We start from the raw sequence: 27,847 nt of genomic DNA, 5'->3' as shown, positions 1-27,847 counted from the left end.
TAAATTATTAACTTTCCCTTCGAGAGAAGCAATGTGTACTTATTGATGATTACCTAGTGTTCCAGAGTTGTCAAACTCTATCTGAATCACACCACTGAAGATGAGCCTGAGAGAGTTGCCTTTTATTATCATACTAATAATCTCAGGAGAACTCTATGCAGAAGAAGGTAAAGTCTTAATATTCTTTATTTTCTAAAAATATAAGTGGGAATTCTAACATTCATATAGCTTGAGTCTTGATATATTAGTTCATTTTGATATATAAACTTTATAAGATAGTTTTCGTAAATATAACTTGGCATAGTATTTTCTTAAGAGTTATTTATTTTCTTTGAAAGAGTTGCAGAGATCTTCCGTTCCCTAGCTCACTCCCCACATGGCCGTACAGGCTTGGGTTGCGCCAGGCCAAAGCCAGTACCAAGACTTTGATCCAGTCTCCCAGGTTGGTGCAGGAACCTGAGGACTGAGACCGTTATCCTGGATCTGGATCACAGGCAGAGCAGCCAGACTCCAACTAGAGCCCGTATGCGATGCCAGTGTTGTAGGTGGTGGCTTAATCTCTTCTTAATCTCTTATGCCACAACACTGGCCCTTGTCAGAGCATTTAGATAGACTTGCTTGGGAAAATCTTCCTGGGAAACTTTAATAAGCTGTTTTCTTCACTGCATAATTTAGTAGAACAAAACAATACCAAAATCCTTTATATCCATCCGTAGGTTTGAGGCCACAGGAAAACACAAGCCGTGTTAAAGTGCGTTCCAGCTAGTCACAGGCATTCTGAAACTTACTTGTTGGCCTGAATTCTACTTCCGTTCTAGAATCCATGCTTTACAACATGTTCACATTTAAAAAAATCTGTTCACATTGTAGAACTTACTATGGGAAGTTTGAAAAAAAAAACAAACCATAAACCATCAACAAGATTTTCAAGTCATGACACATTGTTTTTTTATCCCAATGACTTATGCATTTAAAGTCATAAAACAGGTTGTTAGGAAGACCATGTGACTTACAAACAAAGACACTTGGAAGGGTAAGCAGGGTTCTATTATGTTTGGATAACAGGCATAAATCAGATCTGTCTGGGCAGGTTGTCATCTGAACGTTCCATAAGTAGCAGAAATATTTACGGCAGACTGCCTGGTATGTAAGGTTAGTGTGAGAATGAAGGGGCGCCAGTGAGTACATGCAGGTGGTCTGGGAACCATTGTCCTGTTGTTAGGCTGCAGGGTTAGGTATCCAAACCAGTGGACCTGCGATAGCCTAGTGGCTAAATCCTCACCTTGAATCCACTGGGATCCCATTTGGGTATCAGTTCATGTCCTGACTGCTCCACTTCCTGTACAGCTCCCTACCTGTGGCTTGGGAAAGCAGTGGAGGATGGCCCAGGGCCTTCCTGGGGACCCTGAACCCATGTGGGAGTCCCAGATAGGGCCTCTTGGATCCTGTATTTGGATCAGCTCAGCTCCAGCTGTTGCAACCACTTGGGGAGTGACCCAGTGGATGGAAGGTCTTTCTCTCTGTATCTCCTTCTCTCCATATCAGCATTTAAAAAAAAAAAAAAGAAAGAAAGCAAAAGGGAATCTAAGGAAGCACTAAGCACCAGCAAGAGTGACGAGTGAGTGGACAAAGTACAAAAGCACAGCAGTAAACCTTTCCTAAAATAAACTCCTTAGGAATTGTAGGATAAAAAATAGTTAATAAGTTATAATTGCATCTTTGTTGAATAGACTACTATAATCTTTCTAACAAAAACACGGGTGTACAGTTAAAATTATTAAAGTGAAATATATAGAATTAATCTAATTGGGCACATTTAATTATATAATAGAAATATTTTACATGGATACTTTTATTAAGGGAAATTCTAATTGATGTGTCTGTTGTCTATTCCAGGAAGATAGTGCAATACTTACTGAGTTTTCCAGTTATTGTATTTCTGTGATTTATTTCACACAAACCAAATAATGTGCTGGAAAACAGAGCATGCTGTCATGTTCTCAGAGTCCCTTGGTCCCCTGGAGCATCAGGAGGAAGAAGTGAGTTCAGTGTCCTTCAAGGCCGAGGAGAAGCCCCCTTTTGTGTGGCTCAGACATTTTTCTCTCTCTTGACTTGCATTTGCCACTGAACCTGTGCTGCTTTTACATATACATGTTTTTACATACGTGAATACTTTCATGAATCATGTCTTAACATTGATTGCTGTAGGTATTTAACATTTGCCTACGTGGGAAGTTACTGTAGAGCTCATTTCTTGTTTTCTTTACCTAGAACCACTGATTAAAAACATTTCCACTTTGCTGAAGTTAGGTCATTGCTTTTAACTGCCACACAGATTCTCATATTGTTGACCTTCTGCTCCTCTGATGGTGAGCACAGAGTCATGCCGATTCCCACCTAGCCGTAAATAAGTGTGAGGTGAAGGCTGCTTGCATCCCTCTGAGAACTTCTTCAGCCTGACGCTTCATAGGTGTGAAGGATGGGCAGCGCCTCTGTGAGGCGTCTCTGAGCACACGGTCACAGGTTATTTTGCAGCCTGGTCGTCTCAAAGATGGTTGTTTCCAGAAGAAGCTGCCGGCTGTGGATCCCCTGGTCTCATCAACACTCCGTATTCTCTGCCTGCTACTGTTTGACATGCTGTTGTCCAGAAAGTTCCTTCCCGCTTTTATTTACTGGCAATTCCCCGACCCCCAAGAAAAGCCGTCTGCTTCTTCATTTACTTTTCTAGTGTTCAGATTTTCTGATTTTTATCTGCTCAGTCTTCCATTGTGTTTTATGCCTTTGACAGCTGTTTGTGAAAGTTCTTGGTAAGCTGTAAATTCAGCTATTATGCAAGTATGTCTATGAACTCTGTTCATTTTTTATTAGTAAAATATAACAAATAAATAAAACTTAAGTTTTCACCTGTTTTAGACAATATAAATTCCTTCTTCCAAAGTTTTATATTTTAATTACTGCATTTATATATATATATTGTTTACAGTGACTTTCATGAGATGAAACCGTTCATTCTGGTATAATCAACTTCATCAAATTTTGCCAAAAAAGGGTTTTTTCTTGAATGACACAGTGTACTTGTTCCTTCAGAAATGAATGCCCTTAATGTTATAAAGTAGGGATTTTTAAATTTTATATTTCAGTATGTTAGATCTTTGGCCAAAACCATGTGTTTTCTACACTTTATGTGCTATTTTTAAATCAAGTATTGTATTTTCATGCTTTTTCTATTATTTCTTCCTTATTACCATTTACTGATAATCTATATCCCTGATGTCCCCTTAGACATTCAAACACACAAAATTCAAGTCCTTCTCTGACTGCTCCGTCAGCTTTGCTCTGCCTCATACTGATTCCGGTTTACTGACTTGCCTTTATCACGGTTGAGATCATCACATTTCTCCTTCATTTTTTTCTCAAGTTTTCATGTTCTCTGAGACTTTTTAGCTACTAGGAACGTAGCTCCCCTGTGATGTCCCCAACACAGTTTCTGTAACTACAACCTAGGAGCTTCCACTGCTAGCGTTGCCTCTGAGCAGCAGCCGTGTCCTGTGGGCGATCTCAGCAGGTGCTTCTCCTTGTAGAGTCCTGTGTTGGTTGTGTACTCAGGGAACTCTCTCGTATTTGGATTTGAAATTTTCCTCTCTCAGATGCAAATTGTCTTGCTAACTCCTCACACCCATCCCTGCTTCCCTAGGCCTTAGGCTGGCTCTCCTATTTATGTTTCAGGGTGGCAGTGGGGTAGGCAGTGACCAACCATGGCAGAGATGCCAGACGAATTCCATTGGCTCCAGCCCTTCTACCAGCCTGGACTATGTATTCTTCCCTGTGTTGTCCTGGGGGTTGCTACAGGGTTTCTCTTGCTTACACATTTTTATGATTTTAAGATACCCAATCTAAAAGTAGCTATTTGAAATAAGCTTTTTATTTGGACTACAATATACAGAAAACTGAAAAGCCATAAGATAAACTTTTGTAAATTTTTATAGAAAGATTAGGAAACTGAACGTTATTAATACTCCAGAAACCTCCTTGGTGACCACTAAACCCCAAAGATAGAATGTTAAAATATATTTCTAACATGTTGGATCAAAAACCATATTATTAAAACTGCCTTCAAGTGTGCTTTTCTACTTTTGTAAGTGTGACTACCAGAAATGTTGGAATGCCATAGGTGGCTGGTATGATAAACCTATAGGAAACGTTCCTGAGATTGGAGACTGGTGGTTTGATGATGCCTAGGAGTTATGGCACTACCCGCAGATTCATTATGGAAGGCAATGCCTGAGTTGTCATAAAAGCACCTTCAGACTTGAAGTAACAAAAAAATCAGTACCGTTTGGAATATCTGCAGACATCTGTTTTTAAAAATGTGTGGTCACTTCATCACAGATTTCCTGGGTTTAGATGTTTCTCCATGTTCATCTGGAATTTCCTTGTTTCAGAGAAATTCTGCGATTTTCCTAGCGTGGAGAATGGAAGAATCGCCCAGTATTACTATACTTTTAAAAGTTTTTACTTTCCAATGAGCATAGACAAAAAACTGGCGTTTTTCTGCTTGGCTGGTTACACGACTGAAGCCGGAAAGCAAGAAGCACAGATGAAGTGCACGGCGCAAGGCTGGGTCCCGGAGCCCCGGTGCTTCCGTGAGTCGAGGGTGGGGCTGCACCTGTCGGAGGATAAAACTTTCAGTGACATGTGGGAAGTGGTGAAATCTTTCGGTAGACCAGAACAAAATTCCTGGCAATATTCCGAAATCCCACAAATAGTGTTTTCACATTAAAATGTTGTTTTCATTTTTTATTTTTGATAATGCCCACTTTGAAACAGCTCTTTTTGGTTTTATTACAAAGCGTGTTTGAGTGTGGGAGTTACTATGGTTGACATGTCTTGTTAACACACCTGTTACCTGTTCTATGACTTACAGGATGTAAAGTTCAGCATTGTACTATCAGGATTAATAGCGATGATAGATTTGCTCTAACAAGTCCCATTCACAGCTAGAGCATAGAAACAAATTAAGCACTCACATTTATTAACTAGTTTGTAAGAAAGAGCACTGAAACAGGAGCCAAATAAGACCTGCAGCTAACACATGACTTTTTCAGTCGCGTCAACCTTAAGTGAATTCAGTTCCACCACTCGGAGATGATATGCCATTCCAATTCTAAGTTTCTGATGCATAAAATTGATACAATATTCTTTCAGTGAAATAGCCTTTATGTGGTGCTCTGACAAACCGCAGACACTAAACATATGTGAATTAATATCAACCTTTCCTTCAAATTTTAACTAATACAGTATTTTTGTCTTAATTTTGGATCATGGGAGATAAGCCTAATATGATTAGGTTAAAAGATATTTTTTTCCACAGAAAAATGCACAAAGCCTGAACTGAGAAATGGTTACATCTCCGATGCAAAACTTGTGTACAAAGTGAAAGAGAACATGCGTTATGGGTGTGCTTCAGGATACAAAACCACTGGAGGGGAAGACCAAGAGGTGGTTCAGTGTCTTGCTAATGGCTGGTCTTCTCAGCCAGCCTGCAGGGAACTGCAAGGTGTGTATGGAGAAGTCATTTCCTAAACCACAGAGAAGAGCTGGCGAGGTCTGTCTTTTAATTTGTTGATAGGCATTTTTAAAAAAGATGTATTTTAGATTTTGTTGGAAAGGCAGATTTACAGAGAGGATACACGAAGATCTTCCATTGCTGGTTTACTCCCAAGTGACCACAATGGCCAGAGTTGTGCCAATCCAAAGCCAAGAGCCTGGAGCTTCTTCTGGGTCTCTCACGTGGGTGCAGGGTCCCAAACCTCTGGGCTGTCCTTGACTGCTTTCCTAGGCCATAGGCAGGAAGCTGGAAGGGAAGTGGAGCAACCAGGATATGAACCAGCATCCATATGGGATCCCGGCACGTGCAAGACAAGGACCCCAGCCACTAGGCATTTTGATATAACTTATTTTCATTGTCCTTCAAAATATGAGAAGTTAATTTTATATTTTTCCAGATGCTAAGTTTTTCCTTAATCCAAGTGTTCTCAACTCCTACTCCAGCAGGTACTACTTCATGGTAATTGAAAAGAATCTAAATGCAACAAAATTAAAGGGCCTTATTCTTCTGTATGTGTATATATATACACATATATACATGTGTATGTATATGTCTATATATACATATGAAATATATGCATAGTTTTTTTATTACAGAATAATTTAACTCTTGCAATTATTTCTTATTATAAACTGATGCCACATATGCTCGAAGATGATCTAAAACTCAAAGATACTTCTTACAAATAACCAGTTTTAGTTTTTTTATTTAGATACTTGCTTGGCTCCCGAACTGTATAATGGAAATTATTCCAAATTGCAGAAAACATTTAAAGTGAAGGAGAAAGTGCAGTACGAGTGCTCTCCTGGCTACTACACAGCAGGAGGAAAGAAGGCAGAGGAGATAGAATGTCAGTCGCATGGATGGTCGGTCACACCAAAATGTCACAGTAGGTTCCCTTGCCACATAAAATCTACTTTTTCACTCTGAAAAATTCCTCTTGCACTTAAAAGTGTTTCTATGTGATATGAATCATGTTCTGTTTGCTGTGTTTATTTTTGTTTATGAATCTAATTATGTTCATAGCAGGCTCTGATTATTAAAAGTTCTCAAACAGAAATAACTTTTAGCTCAAATTAAGCCTAATGATATTAAATGAAATATATATAATGAATTCCTAAGTTTTAATTAGTTAAAGTAAATTATGGCAAGCTTTTACATTTTTATTCCAGAAGTGATATGGAGAAGTAAAGCTAAATACTTCTTTGTATATTTATTCATTCTTTCATTTTTAGAATTAAATTGTTCTCCTTTAAGATTAATAGAAAACGGTTATTTTCATCCTGTCAAGCAAACCTATGAAGAAGGAGATGTTGTTCAATTTTTCTGTCATGAGAATTATCACCTAAGTGGATCTGATTTAATTCAGTGTTACAATTTTGGTTGGTACCCAGAGTCTCCTGTGTGTGAAGGTAAGTGTTTTTGTTTTTCCACTCATCTCAGTAAAAATACCATGTCCTGATTAGCTTTCATCATTAGGAGCTCAGGAAAAAAAATGCGCCTGGTGTTATCTAAGTCTTCTCTGTGTATTATTTTAAGAATAGATGTCATCTTTTAAAATCAGCAGTATTTTCAGCAGTCTTAAATATGTTTCAAATGAAGAAATCTGAAGTTTTCTATTAATTTTCCAAATGGGTGTGTCTTTTAAATATAGTATGTTAAGGTACCAGTTACAAAGTTGAATCTCTTCTTACAATAGAGGACTTTTCTAGGAGCTTGCCAATGGCTTTAAACCAGCAGCTTCATGAAGATCCTTTCTTAATTGGCAGTGAATTTCCAGATGTGAAATTTCCATGTCCCAAATGATGGGATAGAGAGCAGGAAAATCAGATGATATAACCCAGAAGTGAAAATGGGGTCATTTAAGACGGGCCACCCAAATATGTGACGGCTGAGGCCCCCTGCCGCTGGAGGTGTCTGAGTGGGTGGTGGGATAGCATGTTAGACGACACCAACTGAGTCACCATGTGCACATACTACAGTGTTTTATGAACACGTACCTAATGAGCAGAGGCAATACATGAAGAAACAGGGACTATAATGCCATTAATGATTTAAAGGTCATCAGCAAAGTGACTAAACAAGAAAACAGCATTCAGTGTTTTAGAATAATTAAGTATATGTTGACTAAGAGAGACAGATCCACCACCTACGACTAGTATACAGCATTTCCTTGTAAGGTTTAGTGTTTTTACATTGTGGGCCCATTTAATAAGTTGCATGTGAAAAGCTTCCTGCTTTATCATTCTGGTCATGCAGAACATGGTCACCACGGACTTGGCAGCAATTACTGTTTCCCGGTTTCTGCATCCAACAATGTGGCCATCCGAGTGTCACCTGGGAGAGCCAATGTCATCAGAAGCTTGGCTGAATAAGACTCTTCTTCAAAACCGCAGGATTGCTAGCAAGGTTCAATTCTGTGCAGGCTGCTGAACTGAGCCCCAGTTTGCTAGCTGCAGTCCCTCACCCCTTGCCCAGGGCTTTCTGCACAGGGCATCTCTGTGCAACAGGGAGAGGGTGGTTCAGCAAGCAGGCCTCTCAGCTTTACCATCCATAATCATCTGTGCTGTTACATTCAGCACCACCTTCTGCTTTACTTTGTTGCCTAGAACCCAGTCAGTGAGCTTGGAGTTCAGGATGGAAAGGGACCTTGTACGTCCTTGCTATGGTGCTTGGCTCAGTTTGCATTCTCATGATGTCAGTATTATCTCTTGCAACTATGTGAAGAATTGTGTGGATGTTTTTTCCATAAGGAAGAAGAAGTCGATGCCCTCCTCCACCTATGCCTCTAAACTCCAAAATTCAAACATATTCAACAGCCTATCGTCACGGAGCAACAATTCAGATACAATGTGAGCTAAATTTTGAGATACAGGGGCCAGGAGAAATGCGTTGTGAAAGTGGAAAGTGGACAGAACCTCCCAAATGCATTGGTTTGTAACACCTCAAACAAACTTTCCCTGACGTGAAATCGACATAGGATGTTCAAAATCTTCATGGAGGGGCTGCTGTTGTGGCATAGTGCGTTAAACTCCTACTTGCAATGCCGAATCCTATGTGAGCCCTGGTTAGAGTCCAGGATGCTCCACTTCTGATCCAACTCCATACATTGTGTCTTGCAAAGAATGAGATGACCCACGTGGGAGAGAGACCCAGATGGAATGCCAGGCTCTTGGCTTCACTCTGGCCCAGCTCTTGCTGATCTGGCCGTTCTGAATGACACAGAGGATGGGATATCTCTGTCCCTCTCTCTATGTTGCTGTCTGCTTGTCAAATACAAGTAATATATAAATAAATCCTTTGTTTTAAAGTTCATAGAAAAACTGGCCTTTACATATGTTTTTGATGGAAAAAATGAGACACACTATCCATTTTGATAATATGTATTTTCACAGTAGGTTTGTTCTGTGACGTTTCAAAGATCCTTTAGGATGTAGCTGATTGGTCTTCTCTACTTGTAACTTTCAGAAGCAGAGAGGGTAGCCTGTGCCCAGCCACCTGTCATTGAGAATGGTGCAGCAAACGTGCACTCTGAGACTTATTACAGTGGGGATACAGTGACATACAAATGTGACAGTGGCTACCACTTCCGTGGAACCCGTGCAATAACTTGTAACCATGGGAAATGGACAGCGCTCCCCGAGTGCACTGGTATGTTTCCACAGGAAACGTCTGGGGCTAAACCTACAGAGTAGAGCTTTTCTTTCTGGGTGTTTAATCTTTATATGCATGGCAGGGTAGTACTGCTTAGAAATCTAAAATACCTTGCGATTATGCTCTGTGTGTGTGTGTGTGTGTGTGTGTGTGTGTGTGTGTGTGTGTGTGTGTGTTAAATTCTATCCATAGGCTGTAAGCCAGTGAACCGATTCAGAAACCAAAAAAATTTAGTAATTTGGAAAGTAGACTCTGTTATCTGACCCATGTGATGCTATGGCTTACAGACTCTGCGTGGCAGTGCCTAATCAGTGATTGCTTCAGGAGGGAGGTGAGCACCTCGACAGAGTGACTCGCCTGAGCAGCAGGACCTGGTCCCTCTTGCTCTGTGTTTTTGTCCTGCTTTCTTCCTGACTTAAACTGAGTTCAGCTTGGTCCCCTGCCTCTCAGATGGGAGATGTGGATGAAGCTTTTGGTTTCAGTCTGGCTCAATGCTTGCTGTTTTGGCCTTCTGGGGTGTCAACAGGCAACATTCTCTCTCCCTCTGTAACTGTGGCTTTCAAATAAATAAATAAATAAACCTTTGAAAACAGAGATAATAAAGGAAAGATTGTGCAGAGTTGGGGGAGGGGAATACCAAGAACAGCAGATATTCCATTCATTCTAGGATTAAGATCCTGGACAAGGAGAAAAAGAAAAAAGTGAAAGCGGGTATTCCAAAGGTCAGGTGCAAAATGATCCACAATCTTCAGATTAATTAACACAATTTTCCTTTCTAGACATTCTATGAATATATGTCAGAATTCTTCCACAGTCAAGAATAAGAAACAAATATCTTAAAAACAAGTATACATATATACTTGTCCTTAAGAAAGGCATTTGCTGATTTCTTCCCTCAGTAAATGTTTTGTTTTAATTTAATTATTTTTATTGGAAAGTCAGATTTATAGAAAAAAGGAGAGGCAGTGAGAAAGATATTGCATCCACTGGCTCACTTCCCAAGTGATTGCAACGCTTAGAGCTGAGATGCTCCAAAGCCTGGAGCCAGGGGCTTCTTCCTGATGGATGCAGGGCCCAAGGCTTTGGGCCAGCCTCTAGTGCTTTCCCAGGCCACAAGCAGGGAGTGGATGGAAAGTAGAGCAGCCAGGACAGTAGTCAGTACCCATTTAGAATCCTTGTAGATACAAGGCTAGGATTTAGCCACTAGGCTACTGTGCCGGGCCCTCATCAGTAATTCTTTAAAATATATAGCACTTATCTTGTTTATGCTGAATTTAGAAATCAATTGCCCTAATGTATATAGTATTAATAGTTACGTTCTGTAGTCTGAGTAACTATAGTCCATACTTATGTTGCTGTGAGTTCATACTAACTTTAAAACAATCTCCTTCCCAGCAGGTGCTCCTCTTTGCGTGACTCTGATTTCTAAAGGTTTTGAATGATGCAGCTATGCACCCAAGTTTGAGCTATGTGTGTGGATTTATAAATAGTTCCCAAAAAGTTCAAGTGCATTGTGGCGTGTGAAAAGGTTGAGAGTGTGTGCGTGTGTCTGTGTACTTTTGTTTTTGTTTTGTTTTTCACATGTTCTTTCATCTTTCCTCTGCTTTGGCCTTGCAAATTTCAATCTGTAGACCCTGAAATGAAATCATCTTATAATGCCCAACTTAGTTAAAGTTGCAAATTGGATTCAGAAAGGGATGTGGCATTTTGCTTTCTGGTTCAGTGACATTACTGGGAGCTCAAAGTTACGTTACATGGGGTAGCTGTTTTAACCTTAAGTTGGAATGATACCGGATAGTATTTCAGATTTTTTTAAGAATTTAGTATGAGAAATAAATATTCTGGAATAAGTAGCAAATATTTTAAACAGAAGCAAATAGCCATTTTCTTTCTGATGATCACAGTAGAAAAAATACATGAAAACAACTGACTAAGTTTATCTGGGCCTGCATTGACTAAAAGTAATATTGTTACCTGTCTGGTGGAAAATGAAGTGTAACATAGGAATGTGCCCAGTTTTGTAGTCAATTTGACATTAAAATTATGAAATTTTAAGGAAAATCCATTTCAAAAGAAAAGTCAAAGTAAATTAACATGAAAAAAATCTCATTTCCTAGCAAATATTGAACATTGTAAGCCTCCACCCAATATAACCAACGGGGCTATTGTTGATGGGTTGCTGGCAAGTTACGCAACAGGATCTTCGGTGGAGTATACATGTAATGAATATTATTTACTGAAGGGACCAAAAATATCTCGTTGTGAGCAAGGAAGATGGTCGCCTCCACCCGTTTGCTTGGGTAAGAAAGAAAACACATTGACTTTCTTTATTATATATACGTTTTTGTGTTATCTTCTTTTTAATGATTCATAGTATGGTGTTAAAACAGTCATTTAAACTTAAAAAAAGCATTTTAAAACTACAAATCAAGTCTCTGTAATTGGGCCAAAGCTAGTAAGTAAATAGAAGCAACCAGGAAGAAACATGAAATAATATCATGGTTGACTGAAGACATTGTTGTTCATTGTTCATGGCCAAGATGATGAAAGGCCTTTCATTATACACATACACCCAAGACACCAGTACTATCACTACTACCAAAATGATGTCATGTAGGGTTTGTGAATCTCTGTGCTTTCTCACTTAAAACATGCTATTAGCAGGGTCTGACATACTCTTAAAATATATTTTAATGGCTGCATAGCATTCCAAAATTCAGATATGCCATAATCAGTTTGATCACTTTATTAATGCTTTATTAATGCTTTATTAATGCTTGTGTATCTTTCTATATTCCCATACAAAGTACCATTTCAGACGTCAGGAAGCCCTCCCTGCTGCCCACTCTTCCTATTCTCACCATGTTCTATTCTCGGGCACTCTCCTCACCTGTCATTCCTCAAGCATCGCAGGACCTTTGCACTGTTTGCCTGCTCTGACCTGGCCTTTTCACTAGAAGGTAGCAAAACCCATCAACCACAAGTTCTGTGTCAAAGTTCTTTAAGCCTATGCTATACACCTCATTTAACAGTGCAACCTACCCCCCCCCCAAGCCCTGTGTATAGCTCCTTTACCAGTACTCTTTAAAAAAAAAATCAAATAATCTTGTGCTATTGTATTTATAATTTATTATATTTCTTCTTTCTGTATGTAGCGTAAGCTCCATGTAGACATGAGTCTTTGTTTTATGGTTGATATATGAGGGGTCTTCAAAACGTTTGTGGAAATGGCAGTAAAGTGTAAGATTATTTTGGTGTGCTGAAATTTTTGAAATCCATGCATAGGCAGGATTTTCAAAAAGTTCATGGAAGATGTGTATTAGGGAAAAATTATGCATGGATTTGAAAGATTTACATTCATCAGTTTGCAACTGGAAATTATTATGATTAGTGAAATTAGCCCGTGCCAAGAAGACAAATACCGTGTTTTCCCTGGTCTGTGGGAATTAATACGCAGAACAAAAAATGTAATCGCTACAAGAGTTTTACTTTGAGATTTGGTTACTGTTTATGCCCTTTGTCTATACTTTTGAAAAATGAAGGGTCTTATTTTTTTCAACTTGCTATGTGCTAAAATATTTATCTGAGTGTTAAGCCTGTGACTGCAAAGTGAAATTGAAGTATGCCATTATACAATTTTTTAAAAAGAAGTAAGGCAGGAGATGGGTGAGTGAGGAATGCAGGCAAGAGGGAAGTGGAGTGGGACGCAGCACGTGCTCCAAGTCTGTATGGTGAGATCAAGTCTGCATTGTGAGATACATGAAATTTGTACACGATAAATGAAATAACTTATAAAAATCAATAAAGTTATCCCTAATTCCATCTCTCCACACATGCTTTGAAGTGCCCTATTTAGTGAATGACAAGTTTCCAACAAATATTTATGTAATAAATGTGCTTTCCATCTCAAGGCTTTTTTTTTTCTGTAGAAAAGAAATCATGATTAAGCTGATTGCTTACTTGTCATAAACAATACTTACAATGCTTCAGATCAACAGGTTTTAATTTTATGACACAATGAAGATTTTAAAAATGCTTAAAGTCATTTGATAATAATGTTGCATGTAATTATATACAAATGTGGTATTTTAATCATAAACATCAAATATAAAATATCGCTATTGATGCCATCATAATTTTCAAAGCAAAACACTTTCATATTTATCAGAGAGTTGAGAATTTATAAATCATTTTGTTTTGCAGAACCTTGTGTTGTTAACATGGATGACATGAACAGAAATCATATAAAGATGAAGTGGGAGTATGGAGGGAAGATCCTGCATGGGGATTTAGTAGACTTCCTGTGCGAAACAGGATATGACTTGTCACCGTCAAGCTCACGGTCAGAATTATCTGCGCAGTGCAACAGAGGAGAAATGAAATATCCCTTGTGCATTAGGAAAGGTAAAACAAAAGTGATTTCTGAAAAGTTCTTCCTTGATCACACGCTGCCCCTGGATTGAAAGTTTGCCCTGAGGACCTGAAGAAATTCTCCAGTATCATCAGCTCTGTTCTCTAAGCTTGGAGCAATCCAATTTCAAATCCCTAGTATTGCACATCCCTGGCCTTTAGCAGAAGCTGGATTGGAAGTGGAGCAGCCGGCACTGGATCTGCTACTCCCGTGGGATGCTGATGTTGCAAGTGGTGGCTTAACCCACCATTGCATAATGCTGCCCCCTTGAAGCATTGCATTTAATAATAAAACAAGGAGGAGATGATGAATGTAGAAAACACGGTTTCAAACGACCTGAATTGGGAGGAGGGAAGGATGGTGTAGCTGCGACTGCAGAGGGACAGGGACAGGTTTCAGCGGAGCAGAGCAGGAACAGGAGAATCGCTGGAAAAAGTGCTGGAAACTCCCTGATGTTGGTGGGACTAAGGCAGGTCCCATGCAGGCGAGGGAAAGCCATGTAAAACCCTCAGATCGAGTGCTCGCTGGGATGGCATCAGGTGGCCATTCCCCAGCCCAGATACTGGGGTGGCAGGGAAGCTGGGTGCACTTTCTTTCCTAATTTCCCTTCTTCCCTCACATACAGAACGAACAGAGGGAAAATTTGGAAACAACGATCTCACCTTGGTCAACTGTATAAACATCATCAAAACTAAAAAATAAAATTAAAAAAATATGTTTTCACTTTTGCCTTAATAAATAGGAAAAATGAAATAATGGTTGTTGATATTTTAATATATATGATAAATGGGATTTAATGTATTACTATTTTATAAATTGACAGTTTTAGAAATAAAATATTTTAAAAGTATTTGATAACTCTCTTAAAATGCCTTTGTATAAAATATGTAAGATTATAATGGCTCTAGGTACTCACTGAGTGTGTGAAAAATTATGTTTTGCAGAGTCTACAGGAATGTGTGCATCCCCTCCACTTATTAAACATGGAGTCATTCTTAGTTCAATAGTGGGCGCCTATGAAAATGGCTCCTCAATAGAATACAAATGTTTTGACCACTATTTTCTACAAGGGTCTAGGGAGGCCTACTGTGTAGAGGGAAAATGGACTACACCACCCATGTGTTTAGGTAAGTTGTGCCAGATACACCCCCAAGAGGTGAATTTGTATACTTTTTAAAAAAATATTCTGTGATTTTTGAATTGATGCAACGGCAATATAATGCTTATCCTCTATTTGTGTTGTTTCATTGGTGTGTGTTTCATTGTCAGCTGTCTTTTTCCATTCTAGATAATAAACGAGTGGAATTCAGTTCGGTTTAACTAACATTGAGCACAATTTATGTGTCATGTACCGTTTTAATAGAAGGCTAGATGAAGGCTACCAGGGGATGGGGGATCATGGTAACAGTTTTCGCTGAGTGTGAGTGGTTCCGTAATAGGAGACGTGTGTATCAGAGGGAGAGAAGAACAGAAGCAGATGTCTCCATATTGCAAAGATGACACAAGTCAATGCTTTATTGGCAAGGCAGGGTCATAACAGCAAGAGCATCGGCCGTGGCTGAAGAGGCATAAGATAATCTATCTGCAAGTAATAAGTAGGCATTTCTTTGCTTCAAATTCTGACTTCTATTAATTTTCTTGTCTTATTTCACTGACTAGGATTTTAGTGTTACGTTGACTACAAGAGGTAGTGAGCGTCTTTGATCCCCAAATTTGTAGGATGTTTAAATGTGGAGTTATACATATTTTAAAAAATAAGTTAAAGATATATAGAAATTTTCTAGTTTGTAAAAAGTACTTCTTTTACAAAATCTTCATCGATTGCTTTATTTTAGTAATGTGTTGAAGCAATCCTATGGTTATCGTTTCTGTAATTTGCTCGTAAGTAGTGAATTATATTGCTTCTAACTGGATATTATAGTATGTATTCTCTGTGGAAATCTTCCAAAGTTGCAATAAAGCATACTTATTACATACTGTTGGGTTTCAGTCATTATTTTTATCTTGCCATAAGAGTGATGCATTTATTTTCATGGGCGGGAATGCTGGTGCTGTTCTCCTTTCAGATTTATTATCAATTCATCATTGTCAATTATCAGAAAATGAATATGGACATGTTGTCTTCCCACCCCCTTTTTTGGCTGTCTGGAATTTGTACTAATGTGATGCTGTTTCTTATCAACTGTTAAAATTTGCCAAAGACATCATCTGGATCTTAAGTTTTCTGTGTGGAAAGATTTTAATGACGGCTCCAATTTGAAAATAGGCAGGAGTATCTGCTCTCTGTCTGTTTGAAGATGGAGCGGTATTTTGGAGTTTGTTACATGTGAACTGTCAACCTAATTAACATATAGTGCTTCATTATATTCTTTTTTTCTTTTAAGATTTATTTGTTTTTATTACAAAGTCAGATATACAGAGAGGAGGAGAGACAGAGAGGAAGATCTTCCATCCGTTGATTCACTCCCCAAGTGAGCGCAACGTCTGGTGCTGCACTGATCCGAAGCCAGGAACCAGGAACCTCTTCTAGGTCTCCCACACGGGTGCAGGGTCCCAAAGCTTTGTGCCGTCCTCGACTGCTTTCCCGGGCCACAAGCAGGGAGCTGGATGGGAAGTGGAGCTGCCAGGATTAGAACCAGCGCCCATGTGGGATCCTGGCACGTTCAAGACGAGGACTTTAGCCACTAGGCCACCGAGCTGGGCCCCATGATATTCTTTTAAAAATGTTTTTAGTGATGCATCTTTTGTTATCTCTGCAGTGAACAGCGAGCTCTTTCCTGCTATGTCTTGCCATGGAAGTCCATATGTTTGTCATGATTTCCAGCAGCATGTATATTTCACCATCCTGAAATGTTGCTATTTCAATAGTTCATACCCATATTTTATTTTTTTTCTCTTTGACTTCTTTCATTTTCTATTAATCTTGTTCTATCCTATTTTAAAAAATTGTTTTTGAAGATTTAATTGTTTTAAAGGAATTACAAAAAGACAGGGAGGGGGAAGGGATAAGTAAAAGAAGGAGATAAAAAGGAGAGAGACTCAATCATCAATTTTCCATCTTTTGGTTCAGTCACCAGTGGTTGCAATAGCCAGTGCTGGGCCAGACCACAGATAGGAGCTAGGAGCCTCATCTAAGTTTCCTACAGGAGACCCAATGCTGAGGCATCGTCTGCTGCTTTTTCCCACGCCACTAGCAGGGAGCTGAATTAGAAGTGGAGCAGCTGGGACAAAAACTGATGCCAATATGGAATACTATAAAAGCAAGCATCAGCTTTAACCACTGTGTCACAACACTGACTCCTCTGTTAAAATGAATGCCTGGATTACTAACTTTAACCTTTTATATTTTTTCCTAATATTTCAGCTTGCAAATTGTCTTTGGAACACAACTTTATTCCATGTAGTCTTATATTTTGAACTTTTATAATTTTGCAGTTTAATTTTTTAAGGTTTTATGTTTTTATTTGAAAGGCAGATTTACACAGAGAAGGATACACAGAGAGAGAATTAGAGAGATATCTTCCATTTGCTGGTTCACTCCGCAGTGGCCAGAGCTGTCAATCCAAAGCCAGGAGCCAGGAGCTTCTTCCATATCTCCCACATGGGTGCAAAGGTCCAAGGACTTGAGCTGTCCTATGATGCTTCTCCAGGCCATAAGCAGTAAGCTGGATCAGAAGCAGGGCAGTCAGGACTAGAACCGGTGCCTGTATGGGATAGCAGCCTTGGCAGGCAAATCAGCCTATTGATCACTGGACTGGCCCCAGGCGATTACACTCATTGCTGCCCATTTTGATCATTTCCTATACTTTCTGAGTCATTTAGAAGTTTCTTTTCTCGAAGTATAAACATCTGAAAAATGTTCTTTCTTTTGGTTGTCGATTTCTAGTTTAATTACTTTGAATGATGTTTATTCTTTGAAATTCATTGATGCATGATTTATAATAAATGAGTATTTACCTTAGGTAAGTATTCTTTTGTAGCTCAAAAAAGGTTAACTTTATGAATGAGTCCACTATTGTTTCATATATTTTCTTTTGCTATTAGTCTTATTTTTTTTAAAGACAGAGGGACAGAGAGAGAGATTCCCCCATCCAATGGTTCGCTCCCCAGAAGCCTGCGTCAGCTGGAACCAGACCTGGCTGAAGTCAGGCTCCCGGAACTCATTTTAGGTTGCCATCCTGGGAGCCAGCATTGCATCTTTCCAGTGTGCTCTTCAGCAGGTGCTAGAATTGGAAGCAAAGTCTGGGCTTAACAATGAGCTTGTCCGTGTGGGTGTCTCACACTGTTGTACTGCTGTTGTCAGACGCTCCCTTTGTTTCACTGTTCATCCACAGCTGCACTTGTTTGTTCGTTTCACTGTCAGTTACTGAGACATCTGTGCTAAAATCTTGTTTGATAATTGAAAGCAGTTCTCAATTTGTTCTGTCAGTTTTTGCTTTTGTAACTGATGCAATTTTATTTGGCAATTCTATCAGCTATGCCTGTTTGCTTTTGGTCTCCATTTCCCTGAAGCATCTTTTTCCTACCCTTCACTGTCAGTGTGAAGTGAGTTTCTGGCAGGCAGCCTATAATGAGATTTTGTTTTTGTGGTTTTTAATCCTTTTCGTCCAACTGAAGTCTTTTGGTTCCTAAATTTTATATATTTACAATCAAGGTCAGTATTGATAGATAAGAACTAAGAGCTGTCATTTTGTTGATTGAACAATGGCTCTAACTACCGTTAGTAAACTTGGTGGTGGCTTAACGGGCTAGTCCACAACACCAGCCCCTACAGTCTAACTTTGTAACACATCTATGTAGAGAAAACCAATAAAATTAGGCAACCTGCCATTGACTGTCTTTACCTGTTTCATTTGGTTACACAGTACAATAGTGTGAAACTCCATAATCCTGTGTACTACAGAACACTAGATATTTTTATCTTTATCTGGTTGTTTCGGAACTTATTGTTCATCCTCTTTTTATTCCTACTCCCTTCCTTGTTCACAAACTCCAGTAATCAGTCTAATTCAAATCTAGCATTTGATTGGAAATTTAAAAGTAAGAAATTGTTAATTCCTTTGGAAAGCACCAGGTAATACATTTGGGTCAGGCTTGATAATATAGCATGCTTACACATCTCTTAACCAACACCTGTTAAACAATCAGCGTTTGTGTCATGGAAAATGTGTTTGAACTTTCTAAGAAGATACAGAAGAATCATTCAGGGATATTGGAAACTGCAAGTGCTGCCCCAAACACCTTACTATTTGCTGTCTTTGGAAGACCAAGTGGCATGATGCTAAAGAACTGGCAGGACGAGTCCCTGCTCCAATTACAGAGCCATGGAGGAAAGTGGTGCACTGCGTCCTGTGTGGTCCTGTTTTCTGACTCAAATGTTAATTCCAGCTAACTTGCTGTTCTAACGCCTTAGGATTTTAGGGTCTTCATGAGATGGTAACAAAATAAGTCCTGTTATTATCAAGATATATCAGGAAAGTTTTCTTTTTTTTTCAGAGCCTTGTACATTATCATTTGTTGAAATGGAAAGGAATAATTTACTCCTGAAATGGAGTTTTGACAACAGACCTTATATTTTCCATGGCGAGTATGTGGAGTTTATTTGTACCGGGGACACTTACATAGAGGAGTCATCTGTTCTCGGGTCCAGGCTCAGAGTGCAGTGTATCAGAGGGCAGTTAAACTACCCGGGATGCATTGCAAGGCAAAGGTAAGAGGAGGCTTCCATTTACAGCTGCTTTTTAAAATCTGATTTCTATTCAAGAGATTCATTACATTGTAAATCTCAGAAATGTTGTAGAGCTCCAAGTTTATCACTGTTGGAAAGAAAACAGTCATATTTTCTTAAACCCAGTGAACTCCTAGAAGAATTTATTTCATAAGCCTTCTGAGTTGTCTGAAGTCAAAGCATTGTTTGCCATTTGATACGTGCGACAACCTGGGGTTGAATACATAAGTCAACCTCAATGTGTTCTGTCTGAATGTGTAAAAGCTAGTCTGTATGTTCTTGGAGAGAAGAGGTTAGCTTTTCTCTCACTTTTCATTGTGAGTTCAAGTGTAACAAAGGTTAGTACATGTAGTTGCACAAACATTGTCTAATGAGATGTGTTAGTAGTAATGTTTAAAATTATGGCAGCAATTTTCAGACCAATTTATATGTAAGAACTCGGAATTGTTTCTCTGAGTGTTTACCCATTAGACAATTTGCAAACTACACTTTCTGCTCCTTGATGAATGAGAAATAAAGAAAAATGTTAAACGAATACAATAAACTGTTATAAATAATTTCATGTAGTCAAAATTCGAAATCTTTTGAAGATGTAATGTAAAATTTAAATTCATGGGCCTGGCATGGTAACCTAGTGCTGGAGTCCTTGCCATGCGTCCGCTGGGATAGCATGTGGGCACTGGTTGTAATCCTGGCTGCTCTACTTCCTTTCCAGCTCCCAGCTTGTGGCCTAAAACAGCACTGGCAGTCAGCCCAAAGCCTTGGGACCCTGCAGCTGTGTGGGAGGCCGGGGTTGCGGGGGCTGCTTTCTCCTGGCTTCGGATCGGTTCGGCTCCACCCATTGTGGTCACTTGGGAAGTGGGCTGGCTGTTGGTGAATCGTTCTCTCTGTTTCTCCTTCTCTCTGTAAATCTGACTTTCCAATAAAAAAAAAATGTTTAAAAAGATGAAATTCATTTTTGCTCAATTAAGGACATGTATTTAAGGGGCTGATGGAATAAAAAAACTACGTATCTGAGTATGAACTCTTTACACCCTGAACACTCAAAAGAAACATTCACTAGATACAAAATGTGGGAAAAAGTTTTATGTTTTAAAAAATTAGAGCAAAAAATTTCATATAATGTAATGGATGACATTGAGTTTTAAAAGAGAACTGGAGGTATGATTTTCCAAGTATGATTATTTACTCTTACCAGTACCCATCAGTTCCTAATCAAAACTATTAATATGAAATATTGAAAATATGTGACTAGAATTACTGCCTATTTTAAGAAAATCTCTCTCACTCTCTTTCTCTCCCCGCCCCCAAGATCCCAGTCTTATCAAGAATCATTAAGGACATAAAAGTGATCAGCAGAAACAGCAATAGTATTTCAACGCATCATGAATCCCTTCTTAAAGTTCATTTTTAGAGGAATTAGAGTAACAATGATTGTCTTCACTTTTTTGAGTATAGGAATCTACATTGTGCTGATTGTTTTCTTTATTTATAAATAAAAGCCAAAACATGTTCCCACTCTAGTTTTGATTATTTGCTCATTTAATCTTTACTGCGCATCTTCCAGCCATGAAAAATTCATCTTTATGTCAAAAACAGTCTCATTTCCTATTGCCATTGGCATGATGGTGTTGCTTCGTCTGCAATTCATGAGAAAAAAAATTCAAATTTGCATTTGTCCTTGCCATTTATTTCAGAGTTTTTGTTCACTTTGAGTTAATGTTAAAGAACTAGGCATGTGAGTGAAACGAAGCGACGTGGTTGTGAAGGATTTGCCTTGTTGAGTGCAGAAGACATTGCTCTTCAGAGTTTCTGAAGCTACAGAACATTTCCTGTTAAGTGCAGGTGCAACAAGAAAAGTGATCAGACAACTGAGCAGTGGAGGAGTGATGTCTTCATATATTGTTAGGGGAACATGGGCACCTACAGGAATGACCCTATGATTCTTATACTTTACACTTGCCAACTAATGCCTTTTCTGGACCTGGTCATTGCTTATTGTAAAGTTGGAAATTGGTAGATTTCACAGCAAGCACCAAATATGCCTGTGCCAGTGGGAAACAGAAACAGCAACCCTGCGACTTTGTGTCTGAAGTAAATTTACGCGTGCAGTGGTTATTTCAGCTCACTCGTGGGCACATGCATTGGCACCGTTTGTATCCCAGGACCCTGTTGGGGCATGTGAATGTAGCACAGAGTTCCTCTCACTCAGGGTCTTGGTGTCTTATCACAATGATGTTCTTCAACCCCCCCCCAACACGCAGTTCTAGATTGTTGTCCTATGAAAGCTTCTTCTGGAAGTGGAGCCACAGCTGGACCTAACTCTACATTCATTCAACACTAAATGTGCGCATTGTAGAACTGACTCTGAGCTCATGATAATGATTTTATCTCCTACTATGCTTCCAGAATCAGTCTCATAAAATTGAAGTTTGATTAAAATCAAATATCAGTATGAGTGTATTAATTTTAAGTAATAAAATCATGAAAAATTCAATGAATATTGTAGATCACCTGAGGTATGTGGGAAGCATATAACATCTTGAGTGATGCTGGGTTCATGGATGAATAAATTAAATCTCATTGTATCTAAGAAACTCACTAAACAGGAAACTGGCAGTTTGGCAGAAAAGATAGGCAGGTACTGGCAACTTTAAAGTCAAAGACTCACAGATGATTGCGTGTGCAGCGTAAGCACAGCCTGTTTGTGGACATTTCTGGGGGACTGCAGAAGGCATGCTCTGGGCAGTTGTGCACAGCTGCCATGTGGACGTATGCAGCCAGTGCTTTCATATCTTCTGATGTATTCATTATAAAATTTACTGGCTTTTATATGTTGGGGTAGTAGAATAGTCTGGAATAATACACTGCCTAAGAATATAGAACTGCAACAGTGGGCCTGGCATGGTGGCTCAGTGGCTAAAGTCCTTGCCTTGAATGTGCTAGAATCCTATATGAACACTGGTTCTAATCCCGGCAGCTACACTTCCCATCTAGCTCCCTACTTATGACCCGGGAAAGCAGTTGAGGACGGCCCAAAGCCTTGGGACCCTGCACTGACATGTGATACTTGGAAGGAGCTCTTGGCTTAGGATCCGTGCAGCTCCAGCTGTTGCACTCACTTGGGGAGTGAATCATCAGAGGGAAGATCTTCCTCTCTGTCTCTCCTCCTCTCTGTATATCTGACTTTGCAATAAAAAATAAAATAAATCTTTAAAAAATGCAGCAGTAGAAGCAGCTACAGAATAAAATGATGGCTCAATAGAGGTGATAATTTCGTTACGTGGATGAGATGGGAAAGTGTGAAGCTTACAAGACTGAAGACATTCCAAGCAGAGAAACTGACGTATTTATCACATGTCATGCACTAGGCATTATTCTAGGCACTGGGCAGCAATAGCATTACATTGTGGCTGAGGAGGTCATAAAAACTTCATATGTGTCAGAGATACTTTGTGAGCGAATATCAGGGGTCACAGCCTAGTTCTGGATTCCCTAGAAAGCGTTAGATTCCTGAGATTTTCAATGAGGAAGTGAAGTGTTTCTGTTCCAGAAAGAACATGTGGAAAATAGCAAAGAATAAAGAAAACAAAATGGAAATTCCTACAAGCTAAGATAATTCCAGCATGGCCTGAGTGGAAAAGAATGGAGAAAAGGAACAAAATAACTCCACAGAATTGTAGACGTGATAATAACGGCCTTTGTAGTCCACACTACAAATCTTGAAAGTCATCAGATGGACATGGTGATTACAATATGGAGAATTATGTAAAAGGTGCCAGTGCATGTAGGGGAAAGCCACTTGGGAAAGCAATGAAGCCATGCAGGTAAGATATGCTGATCATGTACCTTGGAGTCAGTAGCAGGGATGAGGAACATGGCTATTGCATGAAATAGGACATGAGCCACCATGGTGGAAGGGAGCAGAGAAGACAGCTCAGGAGGATGTCTAGGCTTTGAAGATGCCTAGAAGAACATGTGAGAAGTGGAGATTACCACAAATACTTGAGTTTTACAAATGTTATAGCAGTTGATTTTTGGGGTTGATATTGTGATGAAACATCTGGATTCCTATCAGAAAGATAAACTTTCTCTCCCAGCTGTTGGGAGCTCTCATAGGTTCAGGCCGTAAGAAGATTAGGGGTGGGAATGTCTTCTCAGTGATAATATCCTTCTCCCTCGAGAGCATAAGTCCTTCTCAGGCTGGCCTGCACCAATGAGTGGGCAGCAGACATCAGAAAGAGAAAGGGAAGAAAAGGCCCCTCTCTCCAGCTGAGGTTAACTTCTGAAGGTCATCTGAGTTCCAGGCAGGATATGATTGGCTGAGACCTGTGGCTGAAGCCATTACAGATGTACTTCTCCCGTCTAGGGTTCTTCCTTTCTCTTCCACAGATATAGATCTAAGAGAACTCCTACAAATCCTCCTGATTGTTTCCATTTAGTGCCTGCTTATTCTGTACGTAAGAGCTACATAAGAATGGGCGTTGAGATGTGACTCTGGGTATAATCATTAGTTGGTAGGTATTTACTATACCTATGGTATTAGATTTTTTTTTTCCAGAGTAAGGACAGGCAGAAACCTGATTTGGAGTTTTGAAGGTATCCAAAGTTTAGTGCTTGAGATAGGTTAGGGTACAACAAAGGAAACTATAGAATGGCAATTCAGATTAGATAGAAATCAGAAAAGTTAGAGGCTAAAAATGTGATTTTTATATCAGAGGTGAGCCTGAAGGGAAAAGGATGAAACATGGAATTGGAGTAGGCTGCGGAATAAATGTTCATAAAGAAATGGAAACATGAATGCAGTGAGATTATCAATTAGTGTGGCAGTGCAGGGGGAGATGAGAGTATGTCTCTGAATAAAAACGAGATAAATTGTGCATGTTCAAATTAAGTGGCAATAGGACAGTAAAGGACATATGGAAGACAATAGGAAAACATCCTAGATAATTTAGATTCTTAAAAATAATGGATTTCTTCCTTTATTTCTTTCTGTTTCTTTCTCTCTGCCTTCCTTCTTTCCTTCCTTCCTCTCTTTCTCTCTCTTCTTTCATTTGATACAATTCCTTAGGCTCTGAGATTCTCCGAAATCCCTCCCCCCACTAATTTCCCCTATGTTATTATGATAGTATAGTCCTTCAAAATCAATAGATAACTAGAAAGAAGACTTCCCGAAAAGGTGGGAAGAGATAGGATGAAGGGCACGGTATAGGGTGGTTCTTGGTCAAGATGGAGAATTGGATTTATGACAGAACTGTTTATGACACTGTTTCCATCTCTCTTCTGTGAGGGAGAGAACACTGCAGGCTGAGAACGTGAAGGGACATTTGGTCAGCAAAGTCAAGGACTGAAGAGACCAAAGATGTTTGAGAAAGTGGTGGAGAAAATGTCATGATGACCGAAGGCAGGGCTTGCTTGATGAAGAAGCACAGCTGAGCAAGGGGATCCAGCCGACTGCACAACTTCATTAAACTGTCGCTTCAATTAGATATCTGAGGGCCTGAGAATGATCTTCCAATTGTGACTGTTTTGTTTTTAAACAGCTTTATGTTGTAAGACAATCCTCATCACGAATTTTGCTTGGAGTGTGTACCCTCACGAGGCACAGGGGCCCTGAGCAGATCAAAGAATCACCAGCGTGATGGTCACTCTCGGTGTTCCAAAGCTTAGACACCACTGCCTGGTTCTGCACAGAGAAATTTTAATTTTTCAAAGGGAATTTAAGAAGTCATAGATATCTGTTTTCATCATCACAAAAAAAGAAAGATCAAAATGCTGGAGAACATTATACATTAGAACTGAATTCGGGGATCTCAACATACTTCCTTGGAGGAAAAAGCTGGAGAAAATGGGGTCAGAAAAGCCTTATCAAAACTTAGAAGAATTTTTGAAGAATTTATCTTCTCCGATAACAGTAGAATTCTATCTACTTTCACTCTGGCAGCCATCTAAATTTGCTTTCGTATGACTTTCAAACTATTTATAAGGAAATTAAAATTCAGTTAACCTATTTACTTACCATCAAATAAGTTTTTCTGTGGTCAGGTATGTTAAAATTATTATTTTAAAATGATTTGTTATCTTTCTTAAATATAAGGCCAGTCCTTTTACATTGTAAAGCAGTTCAAGCAATACAAATGTTATAAGTTAATGAATAAGATTTTCTGATTCCCCTCATAGTTAGCTTCACAGGGAATATTTTTGGTCTTCTGAGATGTAAAAAAAACTTAAGGTATTTATTTATATATACACATGTCTATGTATGGGACATAGTATTATATATCACAGTGTAATACAATTATTTTTAATTTGTATTTTCAACTAGAATGCAAGAGACCTATCACAATTCCAATACAAATGGAGCAGTTTTCTTTTTTGTAATAATTATGTACCATTTCATCAGCTGGAGGACACACAGTTTATTATATTATTCTTAGTTATTTTATCTTTTTCTTTTCCTTCCTTTTCACCTTCCTTCCCACTTTTCTTCATATATTATAGGCAGAAGTTAAAGAGCAAATTTAAGGTTGAGAAAGGATATAAAAATTCACATTTAACTAGTTAAGTTCTACATTTTCAGTTCTGTAAATATTTCAATGATATTATATTTATTTTAAGCATACTTAAAGTGTTATATTTATTACTCAATAAAAGTCTTTATAGATGTCTTATACATAGAGTGACAGGCCCTAGTGTATTAAAAAAAATATATGCACCAAGGTAAATCTCAAAATTGAATTAAAGTAGATGACAGACAAGAGTGAAGAAACTAGAAGGAAGAAAGAAGTTGTGAGCTAATTTTTTGTAATATGGACAAGTAGACATTTCTCAAAGCATGTGGGGGTAAGCTATTTTGAAAAGACACTAACATGGGTTAGAATTTGGCTTAGCAGAGCAATAATGACTAAGAAATATGGTTTTTAAGTTCTGGGGTCTATTAATGACATTTTGATTTTTTTGATCTTTCTATAACCACTTCAAGAGGAAAAGGCAGAGGGGTTGTCTCAAATTCTGGAATCGTTTCTCTGGAAATTTCTCTCAACTCTTCTTACAAATTTTGGTTCTAAATTTGTAAATCTGTCCATTGTATGCTGCTGCCCTCCCACATTATTTGCAAATATTTTAAAAAATATTTTTAGATTTTCTCAACTGAACTGCTAAGTAAGAACAGTTGAACCCATTCCTATAATTTCAAACAATGTTGACTGGGACGTGATGAGTTGCCATGGTGACTGTTAACTTCATTTGATTTGGTTTAATCAAAGCAAGATGAATTTGTACAGCTGGATACATACAAGTTAACAAAGCAAATAGCATGAAGTGTTAACAATTGAGAAATTTAGTTGTTTAACAATTGTTAAATAGAAATATTCAGTCAAACATTTTGTTCACATTTCTAATTATTAAAAATATAGCTGCTGGTGAAATGCAGGGTGAATGTTTAATGAAATGAGCCTCTGCCATCTTGTTTTTTAAAATTCAACAAGAATGTACCATGGAAACAGTCCTGCTCAGGTGCAATGGCAAATAGTTTTTATTTTATATGTAGGCCAAAGGACAAAACATGCTTATGCAACTCAAACTTTCATCCTTTTTCAGGCTCAACTTTAGCTCAGAAGTGTTTTGCCTGTACTTTTTCACTAAGAAACCTCTAGTGTATTACAATATGAAATTCACCATATCACCTATGAGAGTTTCTTAACAACAAAAAAAAAACATTTGCAGTCTAATTTGGTCTAATGATTAAACAAATACGAGGTTGGTTTGAACTTTAGCCTTTCTTTCCTTTTCCCACATGGTTTCCTGTGAAGTGGAAGGGTCTAGTGGAACTGGGTGGCCTTATTGACTCCCGTGCTTGCCTGGGAAGCTGTTCCCTCCAACCAAGCAGCTATAGTCCATGACCTCTTAGGGTTCTTAGAAGAGGAAAAACCAGAATGATACCTCTGTGGACAGCTAAAACCACTCTTGGACCCTCCTTGTTTCTCTGCATTCCAAAACCTTGCTCTCATTTTTATCAGAGTGAACTATGAGGAGGTATGTCTTCTGGACAAAGATTGTCTTAAGACAATTTCTCTCTCCTGCTTTGTCTCTGCTTTTTTTTTGGGGGGGGGACTTTAATCCTTTTTAAAATTTCACTCAGTGCTAAGACACGGATCTATGAAATAAATATCAAAGCCCCCAAGCAGCCTCTTTGAAGCCCCATTGGACTCAGGGAATGAGACGCCACCCACCCTCCACAAGAAGACTGCTGCAGAGACAGAACCTGATGACAATTTATATAGAAATGTTTTCTGGAATTCCCAAACTTATCCCTTTGTTTTTCCCAATTTAATTTGTACCTAAGAGGGAAACAGTGAGCTGACAACAATTCAACAAGGTTTGAATTGTTGCTCAAACATGCATCTCAAACAACTTGGGAAAGTTGAAAGACATTCTCAGAAACTGA

General features: G+C 38.8%; 1 protein-coding gene across 1 annotated transcript; it reads left to right on the top strand.

Annotated features, from left to right (window-relative positions):
• The first annotated feature begins 63 nt into the window (after nucleotides 1–63).
• On the top strand, nucleotides 64–19,918 carry F13B (coagulation factor XIII B chain). Its single transcript, XM_040985777.1, has 12 exons — nucleotides 64–167; nucleotides 4,443–4,643; nucleotides 5,372–5,557; nucleotides 6,321–6,497; nucleotides 6,844–7,020; nucleotides 8,362–8,541; nucleotides 9,077–9,259; nucleotides 11,380–11,562; nucleotides 13,466–13,666; nucleotides 14,618–14,800; nucleotides 19,170–19,383; nucleotides 19,873–19,918. Exons 1-12 carry the CDS (start codon nucleotides 101–103, stop codon nucleotides 19,916–19,918), a joined length of 1,998 nt encoding a protein of 665 aa, XP_040841711.1. The 5' UTR covers nucleotides 64–100.
• The last annotated feature ends 7,929 nt before the right edge of the window (nucleotides 19,919–27,847 follow it).

This window comes from Ochotona curzoniae, unplaced genomic scaffold (genome assembly GCF_017591425.1).
Source record: "Ochotona curzoniae isolate NIBS_2020 unplaced genomic scaffold, NIBS_Ocur_1.0 contig_430, whole genome shotgun sequence".
Taxonomy (NCBI): Eukaryota; Metazoa; Chordata; class Mammalia; order Lagomorpha; family Ochotonidae; genus Ochotona; species Ochotona curzoniae.
Note: the sequence above shows the minus strand (reverse complement) of the source record. Positions and strands in the feature narration are given on the sequence as shown.

Coding starts and splice junctions, on each gene's coding strand:
- F13B (XM_040985777.1), top strand. CDS start 101: ATGAGCCTGAGAGAGTTGCCTTTTATTATCATACTAATAATCTCAGGA. Junction 168..4,442: donor AGAACTCTATGCAGAAGAAG/GTAAAGTCTTAA, acceptor TCCTTGTTTCAG/AGAAATTCTGCGATTTTCCT. Junction 4,644..5,371: donor CCCGGAGCCCCGGTGCTTCC/GTGAGTCGAGGG, acceptor TTTTTTCCACAG/AAAAATGCACAAAGCCTGAA.